The following is a 15,823-nucleotide window of genomic DNA, read 5'->3' as shown; positions in this document are numbered from 1 at the left end:
GACGTCTACACGTGTGCAATGTCTGTTCCTCTCAGCCTGCCTATAATATACCCATTTACACATGTATGGTGGTCAGAGTCAAGGGAGATTAAGAAACCTGCCCATTGTTTCAACTGCCGTGCCTGAAGAACGAACCAGTGACCTCTGTATTGCCAACTCCACTGTACTTACCGTTACACAAGCAACATCATGCCACTGGCAATCTGCCACGATGTTCTTGTACACTGGTTACGTCCCATCACAATATATGCCTTCATCTCAGTTCATCGATCGGCAGGCCGTGTGCAGTGGGTTAAAGGGTGGGTACTCTCCCACCCCTGCCAAGACGTCTGGCCAGTGTGGAAGAGTAGGCCAACTACCCCGTTGAGGATGCTCTCTACAGCTGCATCTAATGGAGGCCCTTTTTGATCAAGCAATTGCAGGGCTGTAGCTTTGCTTTCACACATTTCTACCATTTAGTTTATATTATTTTACTTGTGTGAGTATAATGGTGAAAAATAGCATTACCTACTAGGTGTATAATATTTGATAGATGAATTTGTTCAAATGCCTACGCCACATGAATTGTGCATGTACATATTCATTACTTAGAATACATACAAACTCTATCCGAAGTTTTACTTTAGGTTAATGGTCTAAATGGCAAAGAGGGATTCACATGACTGGGTTAATATATGACTGAGCTGCTGATATGCACTCTGGGGGAGAATCAAATACGGTGAGCCTGTTTCAAAGTGGATTTCGCCCTCTTAACACCACCAAAATTAACATTCACACGTGTTCATTTGACTCTTGCAGGAAGCTCACAAAAGTCTTGAAGAGAAAGATCACTGACGGTACCACCATGGAAAACGGAGACCACCTTTTGAAAATCATGAAGGCCTTGGAGTATATTTTCAAGTTCATTGTTGCGTCCAGGATTCTCTTTGGGCAGTAAGTTGGTAGGGCAGCTGTGCAACCCTAACAAATCAAATAGAAACTGCTCCCACTTTTCACTACTTTTCATACGTGTTATTTTTCAATAATATAGAATGATCATAACAAAAATACATTTTCTTTGTTAGAAAGGCAACAGTCTCAATACTTTTTTTCAGCAGGGTCCTGCTTTCGGATGTTTGGCCAATTCCAAAAATTATCATTTGGCTTTACGTGGGAGGAAGCTGGAGTACTCAGGGAAAACCCCACACAATATGAGGACATAACACTCAAAGCTCTGCACAGTTACACGTTCAGGAATCCATATTTGTGCTGCGATCTCCTGGTTGCTTCACAGCCAAAGGCTACAACACCTCATGTTCCCACCGAGTCTTGAGATTTGTATTCAAGAGGATCTTCCATTGGGATGTTTGGCCAGGATCGTTTTAAGCATATTTTTTATTTTGCTTTATGTGGGAGTAACCTGGGGTACCTGGATAAATCCCGCATTGGATATGAGGGGAAAATGTACAAAGGTTTGCACAGATGGGTTTGACAAAGCTTCTTCCACCTCCAACCCAGCTTATATATACGCTCCAAGCTTGGCAGTGTTTCATTCTTCACCTGAAGACGGCTGCTTGCGTTGTGGCCGAAACGTCGTGAGAATTATTTTATTATGTTTTATTTTTATTATTTTATTACTTCCCTTCTACGTGACTCTACCGAAAGAACCAAGAAGATGAATCCCTGCAGTCACGAAAGCTTTAATTCGAAATTTAAATCATTGGTATATATGAATGTTTCCTGACCACCTCATAACGCAGTAGGTTTATGAGTTTCACCAAGCTCTATGTGATCTGCCAACCCTCACCGCCAAAGTGCTGGTTTAAAAACCGTGCACCACAGCTCCACAATGCAGGATAAGAATCTATTCTCGAATCTCTTACTCTGGCACAATTGTTTGATTGTGATACGATACAGTACAACAATAAAACATGAAATCCTTAATTGTACCTTGACGCTGTTGATACTAATAGTAAGCAAACAGTTAATAAGAATTAATTCGTGAACATAATTGCAATTCATGCATACTTTTGCAAATTCTCATGATGAAAAAAAAATCCAACTTTCTATTGATCGAGTCACGTTCCAAACTTCAATTGCACCCATTCACGGAACCAATACCGATTTTTCTTTCTGCTAAAATCAGCAGGCCAATCCCATTCTGAAACAAGCCAAAGATATACCCCGAGTTTCCATGCATTGCACAATATAGCTAGTGTGGTAAGTGTATTAGAATTGAATTAATTGCTCCTATTTTTGTCTCCCCAATTTATTTGTTCAATGCAGGCTTTACGAAGGCAAAGGAAAGGAGGCATTTGAGAAGTCAATCATGCAGGTTTTCATTTCCCTAAATGACATGTTGAGAAATGCATCGACGGACAAATTGCTACTTGCTCAGGTATCACTGCAGACACATTTACATTTAAAACTGCTGTCTTATGTTAATGCACTGCAATTCCTTAACACGTCTGAGCAGTGAGGTTCCAAAAGCAGTCCACATTTTCACTTGTGGACACATTGAATATTTATTGTTGTCTCCCAATTTCACAATTACTTTTTTTAACCGAAGTATCTCACGGTTATCTATTGCTTAAATATGTAACATGTGTTGAGGAATTATGCATTTGACTGCACTCTCAAGATGTCGATGCTCATTTTGGTAACATGTGACTTGATTAATCGAACATCACAATTTTTTCTATTTAAAAAAAAACGGCGTGCCAGAATGATGAAGGATGAGTTGCCGTAATATGCCATTTCTTCTGACATTCCTTGAGAGTGCTTGCGTAACTGTATAAAAACACACGTGTACTTATAGCTATGGAATACACGTTCCGTTTATCCATTATACAAGTTTTAGAGTTTATTTCGTGTCACCAGATGAGCACTCGAGAGACCAGGGTTAGTCCTCATTTCGCAAGAGTGACCTGGGTCACCAAAGGGACAAAAGCAAAAACAAATCAAATTAAACAAAGCATGGCAACGAACCAAATCTTTTGTGGCTTGGCTCTCCAACACAGCCGGTGTGCTGTACTAGTGACGAATTGGCATGTTCTGTTTACGCGACAACCCTTACTAGTTGGCTGTGTCGGGTGGTGGCTGGTTTAACGACACATTTATATATTTACGCGATTTAACCCAAAACCTCTATTATGGACAAATAACAACTAATGATGAATGATGGTTACTTTTCCAGTGTATTTTGTTTGTTGTTCGTTCTCTTTTTTCCAATTTGCAATTTTAAGAGCTTTGCACATTCATGCTCGTGTCTTTCAGGGTGGAGCTTTGAAATACCTCCCAAGGATCATTCCAGACCTTCTGCAGGTGTTCAGAGAAGTGGAGCTTAGGTGAGTCACATTTCTAAAAAGGAGAACGTTGCATTTCGACACACATGTGCTGCTTGCATTTGGATTTGGTTCACAAACACCAAGCCTACGAACACTGAACACATTTGTCAATACCACTCCCCTAACATAATGATACAAATCTATTTAAATGAATAGGTGAAATTTCCTGCAATGCCCCTTGCTTTTAAGGCAGTGTCATTGTCCAATGCATTAAACGACTCAAGTTGTGAACACCATGATTTTACGAAGATCAATATTGATTCAAGTGGTTAAATAACAAAACGTATACTTCTAAAGTATTGTACGTGTCCTTGCACATCATTTTTGTGAATCCTTTGATGGATGAGGGCGTCCACATGCCGTCCCATTCGTGGGGGTTGTTTGATTTTACTTCACCGTGCTGGTCAATGCCGGTTGCTGAAGGCGGGCAACATAGATAGCGGAGCACAGAGTAGTACAACAGTGGATTATGCTGCACTGCTCTGCTGCCCACAATATCGCCTTGCAAGCCCGACGACAACCTGCTTACTCGTTGAGTTCAACCGTCCACGCAGTATCGGAATCGGAATCTTTTCAGAGTCTTTATTTGGACTGGAGGAATCCTAGAAGCTATGAAGCTCTTTTTCACAGATGTCCACAGATATCCAGGCCCAAACCTGCTTGGCTCCCGATATCTGTTGATATTGAGATTGTTCGAGCCGATTTGCTCATCGGCTTTAACATATTACTGGGTACAAATTTGTTTAAGTTTGTGCTGTACTGTGTATGCTATCACGGTCCACTAAGATGGCTTACACATGCAAACGTATGAAATTTGTCCCTCCTGAATACGCAAAGAATTATTGATGCATACATAACACCATGTTTGGGTATTGTTATTAAATCATAACTTATAATCACCAATGTTGTTTTTCTCTTCTTGGTTCTTTCGGTAAAGTCACGTAGAATGGAAATAATGAAATAATAAAAAATAAAACATAATAAAATAATTATCACGACGTTTCGGCCACAACGCAAGCAGCCGTCCTCAGGTGGAGAACAGGTCTGTCGAGAAGACAGACGGCTGCTTGCGTTGTGGCCGACACGTCGTGAGAATTATTTTATTATGTTTTATTATTTATTATTTTATTATTTCCATTCTACGTGACTTTACCGAAAGAACCAAGAAGATGAATCCCTGCAGTCACTAAAGCTTTAAATCGAAATTGTTTTTCTCTCTTTCTCTGTCTTGATCACAATAGCAAGCTGCTTGTGAGGTTCATGTCCAGCGTATCTCCCGAGCGACTCATCCGCCAGAAGCAGCTTTGCATGTCGGATATCGTGCACAGTACTCTCTTCAAGGACCATGGTGAGTCTCTTTCAATGCCACATTTCTTTAAAGGCCCACAATGTCAAGGGGCGTGCAACAAACAGCACTATCATTTGGGTGGCATGGATGCGCAGTGGTCATCATGGTGCCTCAGCAAAGGGGTTTGTGTTCAATTCCCAAATCGAGTGCCATTTTAACACGTAGGCTTTCGCGACCAATATTATTCATAATCAACGTTTTTGGGTTTAGATCGCGTTATTTATAAATGTGTCATAACTTATTTATGACACATTTATAAATAACGCGATCTAAACCCACAAACGTTGATTATGAATTGAGTGTCTTTGCAGAGTTTGTATTTTCCCTCCCTCTTCTGTATGGGTTTCCTCCGGGCTCTGCAGCTTTCTGCCATAGCTCACAAAACCATACAATCTAACTGGTATTGGCTAAATATGCCAATGCAGAAAATATTACCTCCAAAATACTTAATTGAGATTATACATAGGACAATCGCCCCTTACTTGTAAAAAAAACTTCGCATGGCCCTCCTGAAAAAAATAAATTGAGACTCAGTGGGGCTTTCCTGGGTAAAACAAGCATAATAATAATAAATAAAAATAATCTTCTTGGTTCTTTCGGTAAAGTCATGTAGAAGGAAAACAAACAAATAATAAAAATAAAACAATAATTATTATTTTATTGTTTTCCTTCTACGTGACTTTACCGAAAGAACCAAGAAGATGAATGCCTGCAGTCACGAAAGCTTTAAATCGAAATAATAATAATAATAAAGAAAGGTTTGCTGGCTGGCCGGCTGGCGCATGGGCGGACAAGTGCACGGAGTCGATGTCACCGCGCACATCTGCCTAATGACGTCACCCGCATCCCGCAACGTCCGTGTGTCGCTCTGACGTCACGCCTCTCTCCCCCGCCCACATACGCAGTGCGTTGGTCGTGGGGCTTGCTTGACCACCACACTGGTCAGTGCACGTTGAAGGGAGCGCCCAATAAACTTTTTCAGATATTGCTCGCCCCTGATTTTAGCTGTGGCTGGGAATTGAACTCAGATGGCCAGAATTCTAGATTTGAAGCTTTCGTGACTGCAAGGATTCATATTCTTAGGTTTTTTCGGTAAAGTCACGTAGGTAAAAAATTTAAATAAAAATTAATAAAGGTAAAATAAAATAAAAATAAAATAAAAATCACGACGTTTCGGAGGCAACACAAGCTTCCGTCTTCACCTTCACCTGAAGACGGAAGCTTGTGTTGCCTCCGAAACGTCGTGATTTTTATTTTATTTTTATTTTATTTTACTTTTATTAATTTTTATTTAAATGTTTTACCTACGTGACTTTACCGAAAAAACCTAAGAATAAGATGGCCAGGTTAATGGCACAGTTTTACATTCTTGCACATGGCAATATATTGAGGAGATAAATGCCAATGTTGAAAGTTCATGTAGTTTTGCTGTTCCTCAGTTGAAGAGGAAAGACCAGAGTAATTTACTCTGTGGTCCATAGTTTGAGTTGCATGGCCACAATTGCACTGTGTGGCTCGTCTTAAACGTTACATTCGTGAAGGATATGTACACATTGGCCTGTCGATGTTGTGATGTTGTTGATAGTTACACGGGTGTTTTCCGAGGAATGTAAAAGCTCGGAAGTGGAAGGTTGGGGCCTCGAAGGAGGGGTTTATTCTGGATGTCCGTGTTGTTCCACTCGGTTTTGCCAGTGTTCTTCTGGATTTGGGTGAGATTCTAGGATTCTGACATTGCGATCCCAGAAGGGGGATCGGGACTTGAGTCAGTGGCAAGGTAAATTGTTGAGGTCATGGTTGATGGTAAGGTTGTCGTTGGCCAGAAAGCGTGTAAACTCCCTTGCACTATGCATGCCTGCAGATATTTGGGTGGCAGAATGTTCGCCAGGGGAATGGTGTTGATTTCGGTGAAGAGGTTTGCAAGCCATGGTTGTCCGTCGCAAGCTCTTTAGGAATTGAGGAGACAGGCCTTCATATCCCGGTGTCTTGTTGGACTTTTTAGCGACAGCGCATATGGTATGGATCGATATGTTGCTTGTATTAGTTGACTCAAGACGATTGGGATTTGTTTCCCAGACAGCTTGTTTGGGTGAGCTTGTGGAAAGCTGCTGTGGGTGATCAGTGCTCTGTTGATTTTGAGGCACCTCGATTCCAGAGGAGCTGCCAGGCTTTGTGGCTGGAGTGAGTGAAGTCCAAGCCTACAGCAACATCTTCCCAACATTTTCTTGGGCTCTAGCAGTACAGTGCCCTTATCTTGATCACCACTTCAAATGAACCGTTTAAAGATCTGTTTTGTTTCTGGTTGCCAACATGGCATATGGCTATTCCGATATCCCTTCAGGATGTTGCTTTTTTGCAGCAGATGTCAGATTTTGTACTGATTTATCAAAGGTTTTAGGCTTTGGCTCAAGGTTCTTCGATTGGGCTTTGGTTTCTTTTTCAGAGCCAGATTAGTTGGCCTTCAGAATGTACCAACGTGGCCATAGTTTTTGTTGGCTCTGAGTAAAATGTACTTTCACCGTTTGCGAATCAATTAGTGGCTGTCCTGTCTTGTCCTTTGAGATGAAACAGAAGTCTGGGTTGTAGTCCACTTTCTATTGAGCTGAGTGGAATGTGTGTGTCTGTTTAGGGTCGTATATAAGGAAAGTGTTTTGTGCCGATAACCATTCCTTGGGTTTTTTCCCGGCTTTGTAATTTTTTGAGTAGCCCCATCGTGCGTGGTGGCTGTTGAAGTGGCTGCTGGCGGAGGTGGTGATGGCCATTCCTTTTTCGAGGACTTGTATACATTGATGACCGTCATATGACCGACTGTCGATGTGCCGTCACTTGTTGGTGGTGGAATTCAAAGCGTAATCCATGGCATGGTGAACTATCCGCTGCCCCACCGCTAATTCAATCTCGGCGGTTTCATTAATAGAACAAAGTGTGCATGGTACATGGAGTACCATGCTGATATAACATTTGAGTAAATGACATAATGATGAATTAATTTGCAGTGTCTTGTTTAAATGTCTGTTTGCACGCATGGGTGTTATGGGGTTGCAAAGATGTGAGACTGTGTGACTAAACTAATTAAGAGGTAACATTTTTCCAATTGCCCTGTTGTTGAAAATTGTACCGTACACTTATATAGTCTCGCGTTGTTTTATTTTCCATCAATGAAGATAACAGGGTCACTCTTCCAGTGCTTGAAATTCCAACCATATTCAGGACCATTTCTGTAAACAATTGATAAGCCATGAATCACAAGTAATAAATCACAGTCCCTAAATCGTATGTGTCCATTGTCGTACTGTACATAAACGTATCTGAAATAAAATAGCAAGGAACCATATTGAACATTACCGATGATAGAAGGGGATCGCTTAAAAAAATAGTCATCATCCATTACCATTATTTTTTGGCATTGTTAGACAGGCCAGGCCGCTCAGAGTTAGGGGCGAACGGCTCGTAATCGGGAGTTGATATCCTGCTTGGTGGTTGACTCAACCCATCATCCCTTTGGGGTAGATAAAATAGGCAACACTTTTGCGGGGATGTCAACAGTGGTTGTCCTATGGATAGCCTCACCCCCATCATAGGAATGAGGAATTTTCACCACTGGCTTACATATTTCAACAGGAAATGAGCACCGGCCTCAGTTGCCTAATTTTATCAGGATCTCACTTTTAATTTTGGTTGATTTATATTCCATGGTACTTTCGGTGAAGTCACGTAGATAGAAAAATTAATAACAATATAATAATAAAAATAATAAATGAAAATAAAGTGAATAAAAAATAATAAAAATAGCAAGACGTTTCGATCTCAACACAAGCAATCGTCATCAGGAGAAAAAAAGAGGGGGAAAACTGCGGAGGCAGGCTGTTTATAAAGGTTTAGAGATGGGCAGGGCAGCTAATGTTAATGTAGGAGAGGTAGAAAAGGATGATATGCTACCCTTCTTGGATGTCTTAATCAAAAAGAGACCAGATGGCTCAATGAGCCACTCTGTCTACAGGAGGGTAACCCATACTGACGCCTACCTGAAGCCTGATTCCCACCACCATCCATACCAAAAGAATTCCCTCATCAAAACGCTACACTAATGTATCTCCGACCATGAACACCTGACCAGTGAACTCAAACACGTACACCAGGCTCTCAAGGCGAATGGATATTCTGACTACACAATCTGCAAAGCCATCGCCCCAACCGCGGGAAAGGAGCCGTCTGAAGATCCAATCAAAACCATCACCTTACCTTACATAGCAGGGATAACCAAAACGATTTCCAAAATCTTGAACAAACACAAGATCCAGGTCCGAATTAACACAGTGCATAAAATTCGTGACCTGATCCCATCTGTGAAGGACAAGGTTCCTGACATGCAATATCTCAGCGTCTACAAACTAAGCTGTATCTGCGGCAGCAGTTACATTGGGGAAACCAAGCGACATGTCTCGGACCGTGTTCGTGAACATAAGGCATATTTGAAACACGGTAGGACCAATACTTCTGCCGTGGCTGATCATTACTTTAATGCAGCTGGCTCACATGAAATTGATTTCTCTAAGACGATGGTACTTTGAAAGCCGACTGGCTATCAACAAAGATTCATTCACGAAGCCATCCATATATACAGACAGACACAATTTCAACCGAGAAGACGGTTTTAAACTCAGCAATCATTGGAAAGATGTCATCAACCACTTTGAGTCATGACTTGATTTGTGCTTTCTTGTCCACCTGTGGGTGTGTGGAGCGAGGTGCAATGCTTCGATTGGTGTAGACCTACTGCTGGTGTCCTCTCCTACATTAACATTAGCTGCCCCGCCCATCTCTAAACCTTTATAAACAGCCTGCCTCAGCAGTTTCCCCCCTCATTTTTCTCCTGATGACGATTACTTGTGTTGCGATCAAAACGTCGTGCTATTTTTATTATTTTGTATTAACATTATTTCATTTTTACTTGAATTATTTTATTGTTATTATTTTTCTATCTACGTGACTTTACCGAAAGAACCATTGAATATTAATTCCTGCAGTCACGAAAGTTTTAAGTCAAAATGTTGTTGTTTTAGCAAACTCTAAAACAAAAAGAACGCAAATAGGAGCAGCGTGGCTTAACAATGTCAGACAGGAGGCTGATTTTCCTTGTTTGCTTGTCTCGCGATCCCCTGTTATGATCTTAGACTACTAATGCTCAAAACTCTGCAGCGTTTCTCCAGAGTGCGAGCCATCTTGTTTCTTTCTCGAGGCAATCAGTCAAGAAGTCTGTATCTCTCTCTAAAGTGAATCCACAGACCCAGCACCGTTTAAAGTGATCATTTATATTCCCTTGCTCTCACAGCGCTCTGAATTCCTTCTTCTTTGTTATTAACTCCTTTGTTTACCATCTATTTTGTACACCCTTGCGCTTGGAAGAGGACTTTCTTTTTGCGCAGCGGCATACAGAGCATCTGCTTGCACTAAAACGGTGACAGTAAAGGTGCAGCCCTGCAATTGCTTGCTCACGCTACTGTTGGCAGAGTGGCCTCCACTGGAAGGGAGCTCTAGGGAGCCCCTCTAGGGGAGTGGTGTGGGGTGGAATTTGGCCTACTCTTCCACTACGGCCAGACGTCTTGGAAGAGGTGGGAGTATCCACACGCTATCCCATCTTGTCGATCGACCGACTACGGAGAACCGATTTATTCTACTGTCGTGCCGGGAGATGGGATAGAACCGGCGACTTCTGGATTTGCGGCATGTGCTAACCATGACCGCGCGCTAGCCATGACACCACGGCAGCATCCCACTTGCCACGCTATTCATTAACAGCGGGTACATGCGTTGAATTGAAATTGTAGCTCGTATCCTATAATTTTGTTTTCAGCATTGGAATTGCATTTATTATTTCTATTTTTAGCATCACCATGTTGCACGCTTGTAAAATCGGTTGATTCATCTCTTGCTGTTTGGTGATGTTGCACGTGGGGAGAGGTCATTGCCTGAAAATTTCCACGGTAATCACAACGTGGTATTTGTCATGGTATTCATAACGTCGTGGTGTTTCACACACACACAAAAACACCTGGCAATCAAAATTCCAGAATAGCCTGCCCTAAATGGGGGCATGCAATGACAAAGGTTGTTTTGCTTTTTTTTGACACCCGGTATAATTTTCAACACACAGTGAGGACTTGGCCCACAATAAGTCGGCCTCTGCCACCCACTTCCCCTCGTCGTTTTTATAAATTGTCACGATTCACGGTGGGTGATTCGATGCAGGAATGTTTTCTATTGTGGTAAATATAGCGGCCTCTAGTGGTAGTAGGGATCATGCAAGTATTACTGTACAAAATAATAGACTTACTTCCACGTTTAAATTTGTATATTATGAGCATGTGAATCGATTTTAACGTATGAATCTACAAGCCACGTCTATCCTTCCACTATGATTTCAAACTGTCATCCATCACACTGCCCTCACGGCTCACAATCTGCTTAACAACGCTAATGGGCGCGGTGACAAATCCTAAAATAGATAGAGTTATTAAATTACGATGAAATCAGTTCGTGCGCAGGTTCTGGGTGGATTGTTGCATCGCAGGATCGAGAGAGATGGCGGCAGTTTGGGGAGGCCTTCATCCAGCAGTAGATTCAGAATGGTTGATGATGATGATGATAACAGTGAGCGTAATAATACATTTTTAACGAATCGATTAATCGTTCGATGCTGCTGCTGCTGTTGTTGGCAATGCTTTCTAGAGTGCCGCCAAGTTCTCCTGCCTGTCATGACGGACCACATCAAGCTATGGCTGAGCCACATGGATGAGGCAGAACACACGGTGGCTCTTCTGAGCGACATCGTGGAGGTTCTGCACAGTGACAGTGTGGTGAGTTGTGGTCTCTAAGTGTCATCTTTGGTGTCGATTTAGAATGCATGCCTTCTAACCGAAACGAATAAAAAACGATCTTGATTTGAAGCTTTCGTGACTGCAGGAATCCACACTCTTTGGTTCTTTCGGTGACGTCACGTAGATAGTAGATTATTAATAGATCACGACGTTCGCTTGCTTTCTTCTTGGTTCTTTCGGTAAAGTCAAGTAGAAGGGAAATAATAACATAATAAAAATAAAACATTAAATAAAGCATAATATTATGTTTTATTTTTTTTATTTTATTATTTCCCTTCTACGTGACTTTACCGAAAGAACCAAGAAGATGAATCCCTGCAGTCACGAAAGCTTTAAATCGAAACTATTATAAGTATTAATAAATCGCGACGTTCGCTTGTGTTGCGATCGAAACGTTGTGATCTATTAACAAATTTCTATCTATGTGACTTTACCGAAGGGATCAAAAACGAACAACCAAAAAAATAGTCCCAGCTTTGGGATTCAGTCCCTTGAGGGATTGTGGATAAATATAAGCCACACACGTTTAGCAGAAGAAAACAATCAATATATATTTCGATTTAAAGCTTTCGTGACTGCAGGGATTCATCTTCTTGGTTCTTTCGGTAAAGTCACGTAGAAGGGAAGTAATAAAATAATAAAAATAAAACATAATAAAATAATTCTCACGACGTTTCGGCCACAACGCAAAACCAGACCTGGTTTTCACCTGAAGACGGCTGCTTGCGTTGTGGCCGAAACGTCGTGAGAATTATTTTATTATGTTTTATTTTTATTATTTTATTACTTCCCTTCTACGTGACTTTACCGAAAGAACCAAGAAGATGAATCAATATATAGTTACATTTTTTTTAAAGAACTTGATAAATGTTGTTGATCCAGTCAGGATCAGTCCTTGCAAAGGGCATTAAAGTTTGTCATTGACATTGCTTACTCCTGGTTAAATAACAATCTTGGCTTGGGTCCACTCTGGTGACGTTTTTATGAAAATTGTATTTCTCCTTCACCCCAAGTTTTAAATCGTTGCACATCACTGCAGCGTTTACACATTCGACCATGCAACTGACATTTTTAAACAAACGACCTTCAGAAATTTAAATTAAACTTAAACATTGCTTTAAATCTTATTTCTCAACAAATTTGCGATGGGAAGGATGCTTTATTTGGATTTTAGTCATGTAATTGAGCACAATCTACTTATTAGTGTATATTCCCTGTAAATATACAATGCTGGGCGAACGTTGGTATGGCTTGAACCGTTGAACCAACATTGGCCCAATGTCCCATGTTTTCTGGATTGCCGTATTCTCGGAAAGTAAGATGCAGCCCAAACTTTCGTTTTCACACAGGGAGAATATAGGTTTCTCATAACCCAGAGGATATGGTGATTTGTACAGTAGAATTCTATTTTTATAAATACTGTTTACATCATCACCATTCTTTGCCGCATTGACCGCTGATGCCCATTTACGACATAGCCATGTTTAAAGGCTGTACCAATTGTCCATTGTGATTTATCGACATTGAAAAACAATACTTCCAGCAGGAGGAGCTCATGTCACGCTTGTAAATTATTTATTTATCATCAACATTGCTTTCAACCAAGTTCATGAACAATACTTCATCATTATGATGATGTATTACATTGTATGAAGGATATCCTAGGCACCATTGAGTGACCGTCGATTATAGAACATACGTGGGTTAATGAAATAATTCGAACTGCTGAGAAGAATAATTTGGCTTGGGCAGCACCCATCGCTAGAAGGGGAGGTGACCAAAAATAATAATGGGGTGGCAGCCAAAGAATGGAATTTGACCGTGAGGCCGTTCACTGAAGAGATGAAGTGATAACATCAGTTCTTAGGTGTAGGTGCTAGGTGGATCATGACATCGCATGATCTTGGTAGGTGGTGGCGGTGGCTTTTGGGGAGGCCCTCATCATAGATGGTGATGAAAAAAACAATGTTACTAATTACAGAATTGAGACTTTTGTTTTTTTCGTGTACATTTTGCGGTACAACATAATAGCATATATTCTTATTCTTACCTCTTACTTTTATGTAAATGATTTTACCTTGGGTCGTCTGCACACATATATGCTTATTTTTACCTCTATTTTTATTTCAATTAAATTATTTACAATTTTATGTAAATCAAACAATTTGTCAATAGAAGCAAATAATTAGTGTATGTATATAATGGATGTGTTTATCTGGGTGTAATGGTAATATTTATGCAATGCCAAGCTTTGCATCCGAAAACTGGACAAGCAACTTAACAGCACACACATTATAAACAGATCTTATTCTCATTATTCAGTTGTCAATCATGCCACAATGTTGGCAACAACAAAAAACGGTAGCGGAAAGTGCCACCAACCTTCAGATTTTTCTCATTACCTGTTCCCAAATTAATTTTGCTGTCTTTTTTTGGATTTTCGGTTGGCACTCAGTCACATATTCACTTTAAGATGTTTTTTGTTCATGTTTTTTGTTTGTTGCGGTTGCACCCGATTCAAGAGCCGAATGGCTCACAGGGCGATACCTAATAAATGAACTTGAACTTGAAATGAACTTGAAATTTATAGGATTAAAAAGCCACAGTTTAGACCACGCTTAAAAAAAGCAGACGGAAGCATGTGACCGGAGTTGCAATGGTAATTTGTTTTCAGTTATGTCGTTTATTTACCAATAAATTCACATACAATTTGTCCCTCGACAGTTTAACGTGCCGGGCACCAACTTTCCAACGGAGCAAGTCGCTATTTGATGTATCCCAGGTGTGCAACCTGAGACCAGGGCTCATACTTAAATGTGATTATTCTTTTGTTTTTGCGCCAGCAAGCATCCTGCAGAATGGTGGCTGACTGGGCTTAGTAAATTGGTGGGTAAGATAATGATGGATCGTCTGGAATGTATTTCTGGGAAGAAATAGTGTCCCGGCAGGCTATGTGGGTGGAGAAGTTATCAGAGTGAGCGACTTGCAGAGATCAGACGTGACAGTATAGGTCATTTCCTCTGAAAGCCTACAAACAATATTGCCGTCAAGAAAATAACTACATTCCACCTTTTGGCTGATGCAATATATTATGGTTGTGATGCTTCCAAAGTATTTTTAAAAATATATTTATATATGCAGAAATCATTAAAAGGTCCTTGTGTGTGGAACATTGAGAATAAGCCCTTCTGAAGGTGGCTTAGAGAGGTAATGAATACTATCCTTGCATAGTAGAGATATGACAGTAAGACGAGCGAATATTCGCATTTGTTTAAGTTCACGTGGCACAAAAGGTCAATAGGGCACAGATGGAGTGACGTCATTGGCGAGTGAATAATTTATGCATTAAAATTTATCCTAGGCTTTTGCTCACATTTAATAAAGTGAGAGGACTAGGCACTTGTCAATCCATTTCTTTGGAATATTTTGAAGAAGTTGGGTCTATTTTTAACGTACATCCATCCCACCTGCTGCTTTAGCATATGTTTTTCTCTGAGATCCACAGGGTGGAATGGAGGTAGCTCAGAGGTTCTCTTGCCACGTTATGAACCTTGTAACCTGAGTTAAATTCTCGGCCACGGTTAACTTCACTGGCGAGGGACATCTGAACCAGTCATGCACCACCCCCTTCATTTCACCAACAAAGACAAACCAACGTGGTGAAAAATGGTTAAACAATGGCATGAGCAGGCCTTCATCCATAGCCATTTTGACGAACGTGCATTTGATATAGAATACATCGATTGTTGTTGATGCTGTGTGTGTGTGGTTTCTAGCTAAACAGAAATATTGTTCTTTATAAGTTTCGATTATAAAATCAGCTTATGTGTTACTGAATACAAATATTAATTCCATAAATATCACCAAGTGCCACCCCTTGTGCCGAGACCAACCAAAGTAAATTCCACTTCTGAAAGAATAAGCGGGCAAGTTATTGAATTTGCTTGCAAATATATCGGAGCCTAAAACTACCGTGACATTTCATCATGGGGCCTCCTTTGCCAGTACCAAAATATACTAATAGGGTTTTCCCCCTTTTTTCTGGCAACAAAAACTGACACCTTTTGCAAGGAATCATGCTTACATTAACCACAATAGTTGCAGTCAAATGCAAACAAAAAACAATACTCTGATAATTTATGCATTGTCTTTGAAACTGATTGGTCCACACCAGAGACAGCTTTCTTTAGAGCCTAGTCTCCTATGGTGTTCGACCAGATGACGCCTTTTCAGAGTATTGTTTTTTGTTTGCATTTGACTGCAAGTATTGTGGT

At 40.7% G+C, this 15,823-nt stretch overlaps 1 protein-coding gene across 2 annotated transcripts in view; it reads left to right on the top strand.

The window, feature by feature from the left end:
* LOC144717603 (dedicator of cytokinesis protein 1-like) overlaps positions 1-15,823 on the top strand; it is a 214,263-nt gene that overhangs the window by 31,779 nt on the left and 166,661 nt on the right. For both annotated transcript variants that reach the window (XM_078593098.1, XM_078593097.1), the window contains exons 23-27: positions 799-933; positions 2,266-2,377; positions 3,256-3,326; positions 4,568-4,674; positions 11,401-11,528. In XM_078593098.1, the coding sequence (XP_078449224.1) occupies positions 799-933; positions 2,266-2,377; positions 3,256-3,326; positions 4,568-4,674; positions 11,401-11,528 (553 nt within the window). The remainder of the gene's footprint in view (positions 1-798; positions 934-2,265; positions 2,378-3,255; positions 3,327-4,567; positions 4,675-11,400; positions 11,529-15,823) is intronic.

The sequence above is a fragment of the Lampetra planeri genome, chromosome 4 (genome assembly GCF_965212315.1).
Source record: "Lampetra planeri chromosome 4, kcLamPlan1.2.h2, whole genome shotgun sequence".
NCBI classification, from domain to species: Eukaryota; Metazoa; Chordata; class Hyperoartia; order Petromyzontiformes; family Petromyzontidae; genus Lampetra; species Lampetra planeri.
Note: the sequence above shows the minus strand (reverse complement) of the source record. Positions and strands in the feature narration are given on the sequence as shown.